The 16,864-nt window shown below is 43.7% G+C and overlaps 2 protein-coding genes across 5 annotated transcripts in view; both read left to right on the top strand.

Moving 5' to 3' along the window:
- The window catches only part of ZNF613 (zinc finger protein 613), a 48,082-nt gene extending 45,321 nt beyond the window's left edge, over positions 1-2,761 (top strand). For all 4 annotated transcript variants that reach the window (XR_009864514.1, XR_009864511.1, XR_009864512.1 and 1 more), the window contains 2 exons: positions 52-100; positions 2,670-2,761. The gene's annotated coding sequence lies outside the window, so the exon portion shown is untranslated. The remainder of the gene's footprint in view (positions 1-51; positions 101-2,669) is intronic.
- The window catches only part of LOC133748880 (zinc finger protein 432-like), a 53,350-nt gene continuing 39,210 nt past the window's right edge, over positions 2,725-16,864 (top strand). The window contains 8 exon segments of the mRNA XM_062177955.1: positions 2,725-2,795; positions 2,963-4,277; positions 5,036-5,074; positions 5,974-6,188; positions 7,621-7,747; positions 8,177-8,269; positions 14,081-15,305; positions 15,307-15,760. Of these exon segments, the coding sequence (XP_062033939.1) occupies positions 6,024-6,188; positions 7,621-7,747; positions 8,177-8,269; positions 14,081-15,305; positions 15,307-15,760 (2,064 nt within the window). The 5' untranslated portion in view covers positions 2,725-2,795; positions 2,963-4,277; positions 5,036-5,074; positions 5,974-6,023.

The raw sequence follows: 16,864 nt of genomic DNA, 5'->3' as shown, positions 1-16,864 counted from the left end.
AGAGATAAAGACCCTTCTTTTCTCCCCCTCCCCCCTTTCTCTCTCTTGCAGTAAGAATGCTAGCCAAGTTTGATGACCAGAAATGCACCTGGCACACCAGGTGGGTATCTCAGGAAAGGCTGAGAGCCCAGTCTGCACTTAGACTGGAGTTTTTATTGAGATAAAGAACATTGTTAAAGATTCTTATTCTTACGTAGCTGACAGTAAAGAGCCAACTCATACCTTGTCATTCATTATTATTTCCTAGAAATCAAAAAATCTGATGCTTTTCTCTAAGATATTAGTACAACCAAAACTGTATAGAGAGTAGAACAGTGCTATAAGCATAATGCCTTTAAAAATATTGTTCATGCAGGTCAACATCGTTTTTCTTTAAGACAAAATCACAGGAAAACTCTGAAATCAAATTTGAGTTAAATAGAACAGAAGCAATGAGGTAAAGAATGCTACTGAGCTTAATAGAGATGGGAAATCCTTTCTCCGTGGAAAGCAGGAGCAAATCTGTGATAACATTAAATTTTCTCAAAGAGGAAAACTCATCAGCAATAAGTCTTAATCATTAAGCATTGAGAGAGCTTAGAAAATTGAGGGGCCATCACTGTGGCATAGCAGGTAAAGCAACCACCTCCAGTGCTGGTATCCCACATGGGCGCCAGTTCGAGTCCTGGCTGCTCCACTCCAATCCAGCTCTCTGCTATGGCCTGGGAAAGCAGTAGAAGATGGCCTAGGTCCTTGGGCCCCTGCACCTATGTGGGAGACCCAGAGGAAGCTCCTGGCTTGGGATCGACGCAGCTCCAGCTGTTGCAGCCATCTGGGGAGTGAACTAGCAGATGGAAGACCTCTCTCTCTCTCTGCCTCTCCTCTCTCTGTGTAACTCTTTCAGATAAATACATAAAACTTTTTTTTAAAAGAAGGAAGAAAATTAAGAAATTTTATATATGTAGGGAATGCATCAGGAAATCTCAGCTTACTAAAGATCAGAGAATTCAGCTGGTATACAAATTTCATGGATGCAGTATATATGGGAAAACATATACCACAACGTCCAGGCTCACTGAATACTGGATGATTTATATAGGAGAGAAGTAAATTGTTAAATGTGGCATAACCTTTTAGAAGAAGTTAGAACGAACTGCACATGAAAGGAACAGACATCAAGAAAAATTACACCCATACAGAGAATGAGGCAAAGCTTCATAAAATCACATCCAATATTATAAGAGAAAACTCACACAGCAGAGAAACTTTAGGAAAAAGGCCTTATTCACTGGGTTTGTTTCATTGTATACTGTTAAACTCTTACTAGAATGGAAGACATTTCACATAGAAAAGAATCTCTTCATATAGTGAATATGATATATCTTGTTTTTTTTTTTAAAGATTTATTTATTTACTTGAAAGTAAGAGAGAGAGAGAGAGAGAGAGGTTTTCCACCTGCTGGTTTACTCCCCAGATGGCCACAATGGTTGGAGCTGCACCAGTCCAAAGCCAGGAGCCAGGAGCTTCTTCTGGGTCTCCCACGCAGGTGCAGGGGCCCAAAGACTTGGGCCATCTTCTGCTGCTTTCCCAGGCCATAGCAGAGAGTTGGATCAGAAGTGGAACAGCCAAGTCTCGAACTGGCACCCATATGGAATGCTGGCACTGCAGGCGGCAGCTTTACCCACTACACCACAGTACCATGCTGTTTTCTAAAGTCAGATCTCATTAAACACCAGAAAATTTACATAGGAGACATATTATGACTGTAGTCAATGTGAGGAAGACTTTGTCACAAAGCAACAGCTTTTTGTTTTTTTCATTAAAGACCTTGTATAGGAGGGTCTTAGAATACACCAAAAATGGAAAAGCTTTTGTCTATAAAACTTGCCATATTAAACATAAGAAAATACATGGGAGAAATATGTTGATTAGGAGAAGTTACAAAATCATTCCAAAGAATCACAGCTCTTATTACATACAAGTGACATCTTGTTAACACATAATCCCTGTTTGGGGCTGGCATTGTGGTACAATGGGTTAAGATGCCACTTGGGACAACCACATCCAATATTGGAGTGCCAGTTCAATTCCCACCTATTCTGCTGCTAGTCCAGCTCCATGCTAAAGTGCCTGGGAAGCGGCAGATAATGATGGCTCAAGTACTTGAGCTCCTGCCACCAATGTAGGAGACTGGGCTGGAGTTCCTGGCTCTTGGCTTTAGTCTGGTCCACTAACTGAAGATATGGGGCAAATGAAACAGAAATGTTGGTGCTCTTTTGGAACAAGCATTGAATTAAATCTATTATCTGTAAGTAGTATCTTTATACCTATTGTACTCAGAGTATGTAAACTGTATTAAGTGAAATGGCCATGAGTTACTGGTTCAAGATATATGTATTTAGAATGAGGTGGTGCAAGAAAAATAACTGATAAGATTTTAAGAGCTCAGTAGCCATATGTGACTAGTGACCAGCATATTGATCAGTACAGAGAGAACAACTTTATCATCACAGTACAGTCTACTGAATAGGGCTGGTTTATAGAATCATATATTCCTGATGACATAGAAAAATAAAAATTATTTGGAAGGTGAACAGAAAATCAAGACTAATTTGTCATTTTAGAGAATGGGCCACTGGAAGGCAGTTCTAAAAAAAATTTTTTTTTTTTTTTGGTGCATGTTTGTTTAGAGATTCAACCTGTGTCTACATATAAAGGGGGAAGAGCAGAAAAGGAATGGGATGCCAAGAATAAGTAGAATTAAAAGGATGAGGACTTCACTCTAAGACGGAGAGAAGTACAGCACATGAGAGCAGGTAAGATCCTCTTGAGATGTCTTGGTGAAGAAACTTTATACGAGTTCCTTTATATATATGTTTCCAGGACTACTTGATTACTTGCCATCATTTGGAAAATACCATGTCTTCTGTGACTGGCTTAATTAGGCCATTAGATTTTCCTTATTTTAATCATTCCTTCTTAGTCTTTCAGGACTGGAGCTCTTCTATTCAGATCCAAAGAAGAGAACCTGCTGAAAAAACTATGAGGCAGGGGCAGGCACTGTGGCACAGTAGGTTAAGCCACAGTTTTGGACACCTGTATTCCATATCAAAGTGCCAAGTCAAGTCCCAGCACCTCCACTTTTGATCCAGCTTCCTGCTAATGCATCCCGGGAAGCAACAGATGATGGCTCAAATGCTTGAACTACAACTACTCATATGGGAGATCTGGATGGAGTTCCAGGCTCCTTGCTTTGGGCTGGCCCTGCAGTAGCCAGACATGAACCAGAAGTCTGTTACAAGATGTGTCTTACACTTTAACTCACTGTGCCACAACACCTACCCCCAACAAGTATTTTTAAACACCTAAAAGTAGGAGGCTGTCTCAGTACTTCAAGTTTTATTAGTGCATTCATTAGGTAATGAAAAACAGGGTGATTTCATGATTGATTTTTTACAAGGCTCACCTTACCTTTTCTGTGACTACTAGATAGTAAAGCCAGTGATGCAGTGACAATTCCTCTACCTGATGGGGTACTGAGTCGGTGTATTGATGATGTGAGAGACTGGCTGGAATTGAGAGAACTTTTGAAGATGGAACTGACTTCCTGCTTTGACTTGTTTCATGGCTATCAGGTTTATTATGAAAATTATGACAATGAACTGGGGCAGAGATAGAAACAAATAGTATGCTTACAACTGGCACGCAAAAACCTCTTGGTGAGGTAATGCAGACGCGTAGTATCGTGGCAAGTCCAGTTCTTTGCGGTCTCTCTTTTTTTTTAAGCACATGGATATTCATCGTTCCGTTTGCAATACCCAGTAAACTGGAAGCAACCCAAAATGTCCACATCTGGTAAATAATCGAATATATTTTGGAATACCCACACAACCGAATATTAGGCAACAAAAGGAGACTATTGAAACATGAGAGATGAATTCACAATCATGCTGTGTGAAAGGAACAAGAGAAAAAGTACAAGCGGTGTGATTCTAGTCATAAAATGCAGGCTGCATGGCCGAAGACCAGCGATGGCCTGAGGCTGTGCTGGACAGGTTCAAGTGCACGGCTCGGGAGACACTGGCAGCGCGGTCACACCGCTTTGATCCTGCCGGGCTCCGGTCTCTGAAGAGAAGGCGACCAACCGTGCTGCGGCCGTTGAAAGGAATCTGCCACACACATCCCTGCCCCCGACAACCTCCCCGTCTTCCGCCAAGGCTGAGCACTGCGGAACAAGAACCGCTCCTGTCCGGCGGCGGCGGCCGCTTCACACCGCCAACGCGTCCGCTCCGCCTCCCGTACGTCAGAGGGGCCAAGATGGCCGCGCCCAGGCCGCCCGAGCGACGCCGGCGCGGACTTGTTACCTCACAAAAAGGAGCCGGAAGCTCCCTCCCGTTCTCCCTAGAAACGCGGCGTCCTTTCCGCTGGCGTTTGAGGGAGACCGGGCTGGGCCAGGAGAGCGGAAGTGGAGGAAGTTTAGGGAGGTCGGCTCAGCGCCCACGAGCCCGCTGGGGTTTCAGGAGCTGGGTGCGGGTGCGGGTGCGGGTCCGTCCGAGGAGGAGGCGGAGGAGGGAGCCTGCTGGGAGGCCGCGCGGGGCGTCTGCTGTGGAGGAGGGGGTGGCTGTGGAGCTCCGTGACGAGGGCTCGGCGTGGGCGGCGGGTGGAAGTCGGGGCGGACCCGAGCTGTGGAGTCCCGAGGCCAGGCGTCGGAGTGTTGGCGGACCTCTGAGAGGTGAGGGGGCGCTGGCAATGGCTGCGGCTTCTCCTAGGGGTGCTGGGTTCTTCGGGGCTCGGTCGAGGACCTGTCGAGGGGGGTGAGTGCACTCGTGCATCGAGTCCGGATTTCGGTGTTAATCCGGGGTGGCGGTGAGCACCGTCCTTGGTGCAGAGAAGACTGGAGCTTCGGAGGCTCTGCAGCTCTGGCCGGGGCAAGAGTTGAGCTCAGACTTCGCTGAACAGACTTGGTTTACATTATTAACATCTCTTAAACAGCTTCAGGCCCAGATTCCTCTTCCACGACTAAACTTGCGGTTGTGTTTGCCGTTCCCCGTCACAGGGTCATCTTGAAGCTGCAGAAGTGAGATTCGGGATGAGGGTGAGTCGCACTAGGGATAAACGATTCAGCAAATCTAACATTTAATGTTTTGTGTTTAAGAGTGTTAACCCTCCCGCCGGTCGAATTGTTGCATATTTCTTATGGGTATTTCCTTTCAGGTTCTGTATGCAAGTATATAAAGGCTACAGTTTTCTCGTTGTTCCTCATATGGGAGTGTGTGTAAGATGGCATGGGAAGACTTTTTGGAAAAAAAGAAATATCCCAAGACATTTTTGCTTTATCTATTTTTAAAGATTTATTTATTTGAAAGGCAGAGTTAAAGGAAGAGACAAAGATACACACACACACACACACACCTCTTCCATCCACTGGTTCACTCCCCAAATGGCCACAATAGCTGGGGCTGGGCTGGGCTGGGCTCTGCCAGGCCTAAGCCAGGAGCCTGGAACTCCAGCCAGTTTCCCATGTGGGTGGCTGAAAGCCAAGCACTTGGACCGTCTTCTGCTTTCCCAGGCACATTAAGAGGGAACTGATTGGAAGTGGAACAGCAGGGTCTTGAACCTCCACTCTTGCTGGCGTTGCAGGCAGTGGCTTAACCCACTGTTCCACAATGCCAGTCTCATGTAAAGAACTCTACGAGGATAACATAGTTTAAGGGAAAAGTTCACAGCTCCTTACTGTCCATACAGCCTCATTTCCAAAACTGATCTGAAAATCACCTCAGGCTTGATATCATGCTGCTTCTCCTTTGCCATCTTCCCTTTCACATTCTTGGTGCCCACACTATAGAAGAAAGGCCATCTACCCAGAAGTTCAGGGCTTTATATTTCGTTGGTTTGAGATACGACATCCTCAAAGAGAAAGAAATACTGGGGGCCATATGTGAGGGTGGGTGCACAGCAAGAGGAATGTGCTCCTGAAAGTTGTTTGCTCTTCAGCTCCCAGCAGCCCTGGCTGCCCTGGCTGCCCTGGAAGAGACAAGAAGTGAATGCAGAAAGAGGGTGTTCTGGGACCTGGAAGTCATCATTTCTGGAGGCCCCTCTCACAAGTGACTGAGATCCCATCTGGAAATCGAGGGCCTATCCAGAAGAAACAAAGACTGTTCCCAGTCGCTGGCCATTTCTTCAAGCAGAAAAACATGGTCATTGTTCAGGTGACCTTTTTTCTCATATTTTCTCATTTATTCCCTAATGGATTTGTAGATGCTTGTAAAAACTCATTGTAACATCTAAACATTGTAACATCTAAACTGAAATAAACTTTGAATCTAATTCCGACATCATGTCAAAGTAAGACCAGGAATATATAGTGTTCATATAATTCCTACTAAATGACTACTGGGACATCACACATGAATGGAGGTTCCTGTGGGTTACAGTAGCTGTCAGCTGGCATCTAATCTCTCTGGCAGCCAGCAAAACAAGGGAATCACGCTGGGGCCGGTGCTGTGGTACAGTGGGTTAAGGCCCTGGCCTGCAGCACCAGCATCTCATATGGGCGCTGTTTTGATTCCCTGCTGCTCCACTTCCGATCCAGCTCTCTGCTGTGGCCTGGGATAGCAGTAGAAGATGGCCCAAGTCCTTGGGCCCCTGCACCTGCGTGGGAGACCCAGAAAAAGCTCTTGGCTCCTGGCTTTGGATCAGCTTGGCTCTGGCTGTTGTGGTCATTTGGGGAGTGCCATTTGTTATGGAAAACCTTTCTCTCTGTGGCTCTACCTCTCTCTCTAACTTTTTCAAATAATCTTTTTAAAAAATCTTTAAAAAGAATCATGCTAAGTTATGTGACATACAATGACTGTTAAGAGCAAGAATCTAAAGGAATAATAAGTGCAACTGATTGAAGACCATTAACTGCATAAAATTCCATTTGTCTATTGTCATAGTAAAAAATGAGTTAATATACATAAAAGGCTTAAATGAGTGCCTACCACACTTTATGTAAGTGATATGTGGGATTATCCTTGCCCTAAATCTTTGCCCATATTTAATGATGTTATCAAGTTGCACAGCTTTCAATAATCTGAATGGTCCAATATTGTTTTACCTTTTTTTTTTTTTAAGATTTATTTATTTATTTGGAAGGCAGAGTTTCAGAGGCAGAGAGAGATCTTCCATCCACTGGTGCACTCCCCTGGTGTTCTCAATGGCTGGAGCTGGGCTAATCCAAAGCCAGGATTCAGGAGCTTCTTTTGAGTCTCTCACACAGTTGCAGGGGCCCAAGGACCTAGGCCATAGCAGAGAGCTGGATTGGAAGTGGAACAGCCAGGACTCAAACTTGCCACCCGTATGGGATGTTGGCACGGAAGGCAGTGGCTTTACCCACTATGCCACAGCACCGGCACCACAAAACCTGTTTTTAGTGAAAGGATTTAATGGCTACTTACTGCAAAATCTTACACTTTGTTGAGTGAATGGCTTGATGCGCAATTACAGAGTAGAAGGAGATTGATTCTGTGATAATGCATTAAAAATAAAATAACCTTATAGATGCATTCTGTATGGTGAATATGGGAACAACCTCCTTTACATTGCATAGGAATCAATAAAAGAACAAGTCTCATATTAAGCAGTATTCTGCTGTTGCAGGAATTTCTGACACTGGAGGATGTGGCTGTTGCCTTCACTCAGGAGGAGTGGCAGCGCTTGGGCTCTGCTCAGAGGGATCTGTACCGGGATGTGATGTTGGAGAACTACAGCAACCTGGTGTCCTTGGGTGAGGACGCGAGAGGGTGTCCAGGTGGTGGCCTCCCTGTCTCAGCTGTTCACACTTGGGATTACTGTAGTATCCTGCAGGGCAGATTCTCAGTCTTCCTCTGGCTCCTTGTAGAAAGAGAGAAAGTCCTATGGGAAACCAGGAGAAGCACCTGGCTCCTGGCTTCGGATCAGCACGATGCGCTGGCCGCAGCGGCCATTGGAGGGTGAACCAACGGCAAAGGAAGACCTTTCTCTCTGTCTCTCTCTCTCACTATCCACTCTGCCTGTCAAAAAATTAAAAAAAAAAAAAAAAAAGTCCTCTCTCCTACGAGAAAGCCTCTACTTCGCAGATGGCAAAGGTGTACAGTCTGTTGTATAACATTGTTCCATGCTGCCATATGGCAGCCCAGTGGATGTGCCTGAGTCTTTTCTCATTTCCTACGAGCAGGGTATCAAGCCAGCAAGCCAGTTGTAATCTCTAAATTGGAGCGAGGAGAACTGTGGACAATGGAAGACAAAATGCACAGTCCAGTCTGCCTGGGTGAGTGGATGGGAGCCAGCAGGACACACAGTTGCAGGGGTCACATTCTTGTCAGTCAGCGAAGGCTGCGCAGGTGTCTGAGGATGTAGAACAATGCCTCTGGGAATCTCTCTCCCTCTGTCAGAACTGCGAGGCTTTTTGGGAGCAATATACCCCTTTCTCTTTGAAGATCTAGTTCCTGTTTGTTTATATTACATCTTGCTTTTGGTTTATTTGCCTCTTCTTTTTTCTTCCTTGAATTGTATCATGTTCCTTGTTTAAATCCTGTCACAGTGTCCCTGCCTGTTCCTTCCATACCCAGACCTTGCTCTAATACCCAGCTTCCTCACAGTAACCTGGTTTTCTACTGTGCATTTATCTGATTCCTTGGTTTCCTTTTCCCCAACTTAAGATTCGTCAGTAGCTTTATTTTCTATTTTCTCTATTGTTTTCCTAATCCTAAAATTTTCCTTCTTAGGAATAAGCTCTTTCTCTTCTCAGGATGAGATTCCCAAATTGATATTCTCCTTAATATTGTCTAAACTTACTTTTCTTACTTGATATATTTCTTCTATATATTTTGCTTTATATGCTGATATTGTCTTGAATGTTCTCTACCTATTGAGGTTTTTTGTTTTTTTTTTTTTTTTTTCATTTTATTTGAAAGGCAGAGAGACAAAAAGTGAGATTTTTCCATTTACTGGTTCACTTCCCAAATACCCATGACAGTCCAGACTGGGCCAAAATGAAGCCAGGAACCCAGAACTCAGTCTGGGTCTCTTACTTGGTTAACAGAAACCCCATTACTTGAGCCATCATCCTAACTGCCCAGGGTGTGCATTAGCAGGAAGCTGCAACAGAATTGGATTTCCTGGGTCTCAAACCAGGCACTCCATATGAAATGTAGTGCAGGCATCCTGTGTGGCGTCTTAACCACTGTGCCAAAATTCTCCCCTGGTGATAGCCTCTGCTGTTTCTGTGACTATTGAATTGGAAAGAACTGTTTTATCCTACATCACTTCCAGTCCAACAAGTCATAACTTAAGTCTACCTCAGTTTTCTTCCTTCATACACTTGATTTTTTTCTTTTTTTGGTTGTTTTTAAAGATGTATTTTATTTATTTGAAAGGCAAAGTAACATAGAGGGAAAGACAGAGAAAGAGATCTTTCTGCGACTGATTCACTCCCAAAGTGACCCAATTGCCAGGGCTGGACCAGGCCAAAGCCAGGAGCCTGGAACTCCGTCCTAGTTTCCCCATTTAAATTCACAGATGAATTAGTAGGGAGCTGGATTGGAAGCAGAGCAACTGGGACTTGAATGGGCACTCTGCTCTGAGATGCTGGCATCACAAGCGGCAGCATAATCCACTATGCCACAATGCCAGCCCCGTGTTTGATATTTCTGATTTTCTTTTTGTTCATCATAGGTTTTAGCATTGTATTCACTTCCTTAAGTAATTTTTTCTCATATATTTCTGCTTTACTAAATATGTTTAAGATGAAATAATTCACACATTAGAATTTGCCAATTTTGCAGGCGCCATGGCTTAACAGGCTAATCCTCCGCCTTGCGGCGCTGGCACACCGGGTTCTAGTCCCAGTCGGGGCGCTGGATTCTATCCCGGTTGCCCCTCTTCCAGGCCAGCTCTCTGCTATGGCCCGGGAAGGCAGTGGAGGATGGCCCAAGTCCTTGGGCCCTGCATCCGCATGGGAGACCAGGAGAAGCACCTGGCTCCTGGCTTCAGATCAGCATGATGCGCTGGCCGCAGCGGCCATTGGAGGGTGAACCAACGGCTAAAAAGAAGACCTTTCTCTCTGTCTCTCTCTCTCACTATCCACTCTGCCTGTCAAAAAAAAAAAAAAAAAGAATTTTCCAATTTCACATTTACAGGTCACTCCGCAGTGTATTAACAGTTATATAACCATCACCACAATAATGTGGTACTCATGAAAAAAAATACCCATTTTTTTCTTACACTCCTAGCCCTGGACAGCCATTCATCTGCTTTTCTACCTAAAGATTTGCCTGTTTTTGACATTTTATATGAATATCTTAACACAGATATTTTTTTGTGTGTGTGTTTGGCTTTTTTCATTTAGCGTGGCATTTTTGGTGTTTTTCTATGTTTTAATGCATCAGTACTTCATTCTTTCTTATTGCTAAATAATATGTGGATATAACACATTTTATTTATCCATCTCTTGATGGACATGTGGGTTGTTTTTACTTTCTGATGTTAATGAATCATGCTATTAGAACAGTTTTGTACAACTTTTTTGTAAAAAGATGTTTTAATTTTTCTTGATTATCTACCAGAGTAGAATTCCTGTGTCATATGGCATTCAATATAGTGCTTAGGTCTTCTCCTGTTGGACACAGATGGCATTACCTCCTGTGGTGGCATGTATTGCCATGCAGTGAGCCTCATTTGAGCTTTTGATGTCCTTAGTTTTTGTTGAGGCTCAACTACACACCACCGAACCACTGACCTTTAGTTTCTAGTCTCTCCTTGAAGTCAGGTTGTACCAATAGACTGCAGTTCCTCTGAAGGCCAGAACTGTGTGTTGTAGCTCAAAGTCCTTTTCATAAATCACATTGTTAAGATTGTTCAGTGTCCCAAGCCATCAAGCAAAGAAAGATACTCCTATGGGGCAAGACATCTAGTGGCCTGGAGATCATCTCCCAGTAGCAATAGGCAAAGGCCAGACCTTTATTTGGGTGCAATTAAATCTTCACTACACGGGGCCTGCACTGTGGTGTAGTGGGTAAAGCCACCACCTACAGCGCTGGCATCCCATATGTGTGCCAGTTCGAGCCCTCCTGCTCTCCTTCTGATTAGCTCCCTGCTAATGCACCTGGGAAAGCAACAAGAAGATGCCCCAAGTCCTTGGGCTGCTGCACCCAGGTGGAAGACCCAGATGAAGCTACTGGCTCTTGGCTTTGGCCTGGCTCAGCCCTGGCTGCTCTTGCCATCTAGGAAGTGAACTAGTGGATGGAATACCTCTTTCTCTGCCCCTGCGTCACCCTCTCTGTAACTCTTTAAAATAAATAAATATTTTAAAAAGTCTTCATAGTTACACACAGGGTAACTATGAATAATAAAGGGATGAATTTAGAGATAGTTTTAAAATGCTTATTTATTTTCAGCTAGTTGAGGGACCAAGAGACAGATGGTGAGATATGTTTCATCTACTGATTTTCTTCCCATAATGGCCAAGGCTGGGCCAGACCAGGATGAAACCAGGAGGCTGGAACTCCATCTGGGTCTCCTACATGGATGGCAGAGGCCCAATCTCTTGAACTATCATCTCCTGTCTTCCAGGATGCATTAGCAGGAAGCTGAATTGGAAACAGCAGCCGGGACACAAACCAGCACTCTGATAGGGAATGAAGGTGTCTCCAGTCATGGCTTAACGCACTGTACCACAGCACCTACCTCAGGAAATAGAACATTTTTTTAAAGATTTATTTATTTGTTTGAAAGTCAGAGTTACACAGGGAGAGAAGGAGAAGCAGGGAGAGAGAGAGGTTTTCCATCCACTGGTTCACTCCCCAATTTGCTGCAATGGCCGGAGCTAAGCCGATCGGAAGCCAGGAGCCTCCTCCATGTCTCCCACATGGCTGTAGGGCCCCAAGGGCTTGGACCATCTTCCACTGCCTTCCCAAACCATAGCAGAGAGCTGGATTGGAAGTGGAGCAGCCGGGACTCGAATCAGTGCCCATAAGGAATGCTGGCACCGCAGGTGGCGGCTTTACCTGCTATGCCACAACGCCAGCCCCAGAAATAGATCTTAAGATGGTTCAGTCAAAATAGGAATGAGTGGATGGTGTTCATGAGGTACATATAGATTTTGAATTAGAAAGATGATAGCATAAGTTAGGAATGGTAACATAAAGTAGAAAATGTACAAAGCTACAGGGCTGACTGTCAAAATACTGGCCTTCACTCAGCCAAAGGAAGCCAGCATTAGAAGGTATCTATCTGAGAAATAGTGGAGTAGGGACATGAGGAAATTAAATGTTTGTGTTAATGCAAACATTTATTGCCAGGATTACTGGATCAGTAATCCTGAAGTGGAACAGCCAGGTCTCCAACCAGTGCCCATATGGGATGCTGGCACTGCAGGCGGCAGCTTTACCGGCTACACCACAGTGCCGGGCCCTGTATATTTTCCTAATCACTATAGTCAGAGCTTGGTTCTTCTAAATGGACTTAAAGAATCCCAAAAGTAAAAGCTAGCATGTGCAAACCCTTGGTTCTGTACCCTCATCACCTTTCACTCCATATGTCCTCCCAACATGTCTTATCCTCTTTTCTTTAATATGTGCTAGCACATATTTTTTCCACATTGTTATCTTGCCTCCGGAATCTTAATGTCTGTAGCACTACATGTCCTGGTAGTATTTCAGTTTGTTTCACAATGCTTATTTTCAGTTACATGTTCTAGACTTCAGTACTCCCCATCTCATTATGAGACTCTTCCACCTACCTAGTGGCTCAGGCCGTATACTTAGTGAAATAATATTTGATTCCTCCCTTATGTTAGCCACTGAAACCATCATTTAACTTTGTATTTTCTTTATAAAAATATAATCTGATTATTTTCTACCTCATTCCATCTCCACAGCTTCAAAACACATTTAGTCAGCCAGCACTGTGGCTTAACAGGCTAATCCTCTGCCTTGCGGCGCTGGCACACCGGGTTCTAGTCCCAGTCGGGGCGCTGGATTCTATCCCGGTTGCCCCTCTTCCAGGCCAGCTCTCTGCTATGGCCCGGGAAGGCAGTGGAGGATGGCCCAAGTCCTTGGGCCCTGCACCCGCATGGGAGACCAGGAGAAGCTCCTGGCTTCGGATCAGCATGATGCGCTGGCCGCAGCGGCCATTGGAGGGTGAACCAACGGCTAAAAGGAAGACCTTTCTCTCTGTCTCTCTCTCTCACTATCCACTCTGCCTGTCAAAAAACAAACAAACAAAAAACACATTTAGTCATTTCCAGTCTCCTTTCTTTCCTTCTTGTTTATTTAGTTTTTCCTAATTAGAATTTGTGATTAATGAAATGGAGGCATATTTTATATATCCCAAACACCAATGGAGTGCTTTGTAGCTAGGAGCCACTCCAAAATTTGCAGAGTCAAGAAATACAACCCTCATCATTTTGGGTCAGTTGTCTCTTTCACCTTTGTGGTATGGTATCTCTGCAAGTAGTGTTGGAAATGGCATTCCTACCAACCCTGTGTTTTGGTTTCAACAATGCCTTCATTTTACTATGTTGATATAAACTATCAACTGCCAAGCCTTACTTGTAGACTTTTTAATCTTATAGTGTTTTTACCAATAATCAATTGATAGAGAACATATACACATGAAGTTGATTTTATACTTTTATCATAGCTATATTTTAAAAACGTTAAGGAGGCTGGCGCCGCAGCTCAATAGGCTAATCCTCTGCATATGGCGCTGGCACAATGGGTTCTAGTCCCAGTCAGGGTGCCAGGTTCTGTCCCGGTTGCTTCTCTTCCAGTCCAGCTCTCTGCTGTGGCCTGGGAGTGCAGTGGAGGATGGCCCAGGTCCTTGGGCCCTGCACCTGCATGGGAGACCAGGAGAAGCACCTGGCTCCTGGCTTTGGATCAGCACGGTGCGCCGGCTGCAGCGGCCATTGGGGGGGTGAACCAACGGAAAAGGAAGACCTTTCTCTCTGTCTCTCTCTCTCTCACTGTCCACTCTGCCTGTCCAAAAAAAAACAAAAAAAAAAAAATTATGGAGTTTTTTTTTTTTTAAGTGTTAGTCCACACAAGATGATAAAAGGATTCCCTGTTCTCTTCTTTTGTAGAAAACCACAAAATTGATAATCATCTTCAGAATCATTTCAGGGAAAATCAAAGAATGCTGAAGAGTATGGAACAGCACCATGAACAAAATGCACTTGGAAGTATTGTTTGTCAAAACAAAAGTCATTTGCCTTTAAGGGAAAATTATACATTTGAGTTATACATAAAAACATTGAAATCAAAGTTAAGTTTAGTAAGCCAGAATAAAAGCTGTGAAATTAAAAACTCCCCTAAATTTCTTGGAAATGGGAAATCATTTGAGCGTAAGTGTGAAAAATTTAATTCCACAGTAAAATTCCCTCCAAGTGGAAAACCCAATAGCAGTAAGTCTCAAGCCATTAAGCATCAGAGAACTCATGAAATAGAGAAAACCCATGTATGCCATGAATGTGGGAAAGCCTTTTTCAAGAAGTCTCAACTCATGGATCATGAGAGAGTTCATACAGGAGAGAAGCCTTATGGTTGCAATATGTGCACAAAAGTATTTTCTAGAAAGTCCAGGCTCAATGAACATCAGAGAATTCATAAGAGAGAGAAATCCTTTATATGCAGTGACTGTGGAAAAATCTTCACCATGAAGAACCGTCTGATTGAGCACCAGCGAACTCATACTGGAGAAAAACCCTGTGTATGCAGTGTTTGTGGAAAAGGCTTCCCAGGCAAACGTAATCTCATTGTACATCAGCGAAACCATACTGGAGAGAAGTCTTTTCTATGTAATGAGTGTGGAAAGGGCTTCACTGGGATAAGCATGCTAGTGATACACCAGCGAACTCATACAGGAGAGAAGCCCTACGTTTGTACTGAGTGTGGGAAAGGCTTCACCACAAAGCACTACGTCAGCATACATCAACGAAATCACACGGGAGAGAAACCATATATATGTGATGAGTGTGGGAAGGGCTTCACCATAAAGAGTCGTCTGAGTGAACATCAGCGAACTCATACAGGGGAGAAACCTTTTGTGTGCGATGAATGTGGAAAAGGCTTTCCTAGGAAGAGTAACCTCGTTGTACATCAGAGAAATCATACGATAGAAAAATCCCATGTCTGTAATCAGTGTGGAAAAGGCTTCACCGTGAAGAGCAAGCTCATCATACACCAGCGCACTCACACAGGGGAGAAACCCTACACATGCAGTGAGTGTGGCAAAGGCTTCCCCTTGAAGAGCCGGCTGGTTGTACACCAGCGGACGCATACTGGAGAGAAACCTTACAAATGCAGTGACTGGGAAGGGCTTCATTGTGAACAGTGCACTGATGTTACACCAGCGCACTCATACAGGAGAGAAACCCTACACATGCAGGGAATGTGGCAAGGGTTTTGCCTTTAAGAGCAATCTGGTTGTCCATCAGCGGACACATACTGGTGAGAAACCCTTTCCATGCAGCGAGTGTGGGAAAGGTTTCACCATGAAACGCTATCTCATTGTACACCAGCAAATCCACAGAGGGGAGAAATCCTATATATGCCATGAATGTGGAAAAGGCTTTGCTTTGGAAACAGAGCTCATTCTTCATAAGCAAGTTCACACTGGAGAGAAACCCTATGCATGCAACGAATGTGGTAAAGGCTTCGCTGTGAAAAGCCAATTAATGATTCATCAACGAAGTCATACAGGAGAGAAGCCCTTTGTCTGCAGTGAATGTAGAAAAGCCTTCTCCTCAAAAAGAAATCTCATTGTACATCAGCGAACTCATAATGGAATTAAACCCTAACAATGCAATGAACATGGTCATGTCTTCTGAAGAAAATAATGCCTTGGGCAGTGTCGGATCTCACATGATAGACATATATGTTTAGTGTAGACAATCCTGTTTGCACTCTATCAGTCTCCTGATCCACCAGAGATTTTACACAGGACACAAACTGAATACAATCAATGTGAGAAAGCATTTAACATGAATTCAGTTGTTAAATTCTTTGATACACACTTGTATATCAAAGAATTCATGTAAGAGACAATTCAGAGATGAGGGGTAATATTTTATGTCGTTTCATTAAAAATATGACCTATACGTATTAAAATGTATAGGTCAAGATACATAATTTTTTGCAGGGAATGTGAACTTACTACATAGAAAATTCATGCAGGAGACAAAGCATGTTAATACAGTGAACTCATTGAACATCTGTGTATTCTCAGTGTAAATGAATAGAGTCAGCATATAGCAGCCAGTTGATAGATTTTCATCCTTGGGAGTTGATGGAGTTTGCACAGGAATGAAATTTCATGAATGTAGAGGATGCCCTAGTGCCTTCAGTGATTACCTCCTACTGTATTTCAAAATCAACGGTGGGGGTGGGGAACTCCTCTGATATATACAGAAAAGTCTTGAAAAAAAGTTCTAAGTAATATAAACAGAAAAATCTTTTTATTTAGAAAGCTTTTATTTAATAAATATAAATTTCATAGGTACAGCTTTTGGAATATAGTGGTACGGAAAAACCTTATAGACTAGAAAAGCCTGTGGGAAAATACTTCTCACCAGTGACCATAATAGATCATCAGTGACTTCACACAGTGTAGCAACACAGTCATCACAGGAGTCTTTGCCCAGAAACAAAACCTAAATAGTTGTCAGCACTTTCATACTGGAGAAAAAAAATCTCAAATGGCAATGAATACAGCAGGAATCATGTGATATGTTCTGCCTCATCTTCTGTAATTAATGCAAGCAGAAATAAAACTTAAAATAAATATAGAGTAACCTTAGCCAAGTGCCAGGAAATTAATGAAGAAGCCTTGAAAGTTTTCTCTTACAAGTCTGGAGCCATCATACACC

This window comes from Lepus europaeus, chromosome 19 (assembly GCF_033115175.1).
Source record: "Lepus europaeus isolate LE1 chromosome 19, mLepTim1.pri, whole genome shotgun sequence".
NCBI classification, from domain to species: domain Eukaryota; kingdom Metazoa; phylum Chordata; class Mammalia; order Lagomorpha; family Leporidae; genus Lepus; species Lepus europaeus.
The sequence above is the reverse complement of the archived record's forward strand: the minus strand, read 5'-3'. Positions and strand labels throughout refer to the sequence as shown.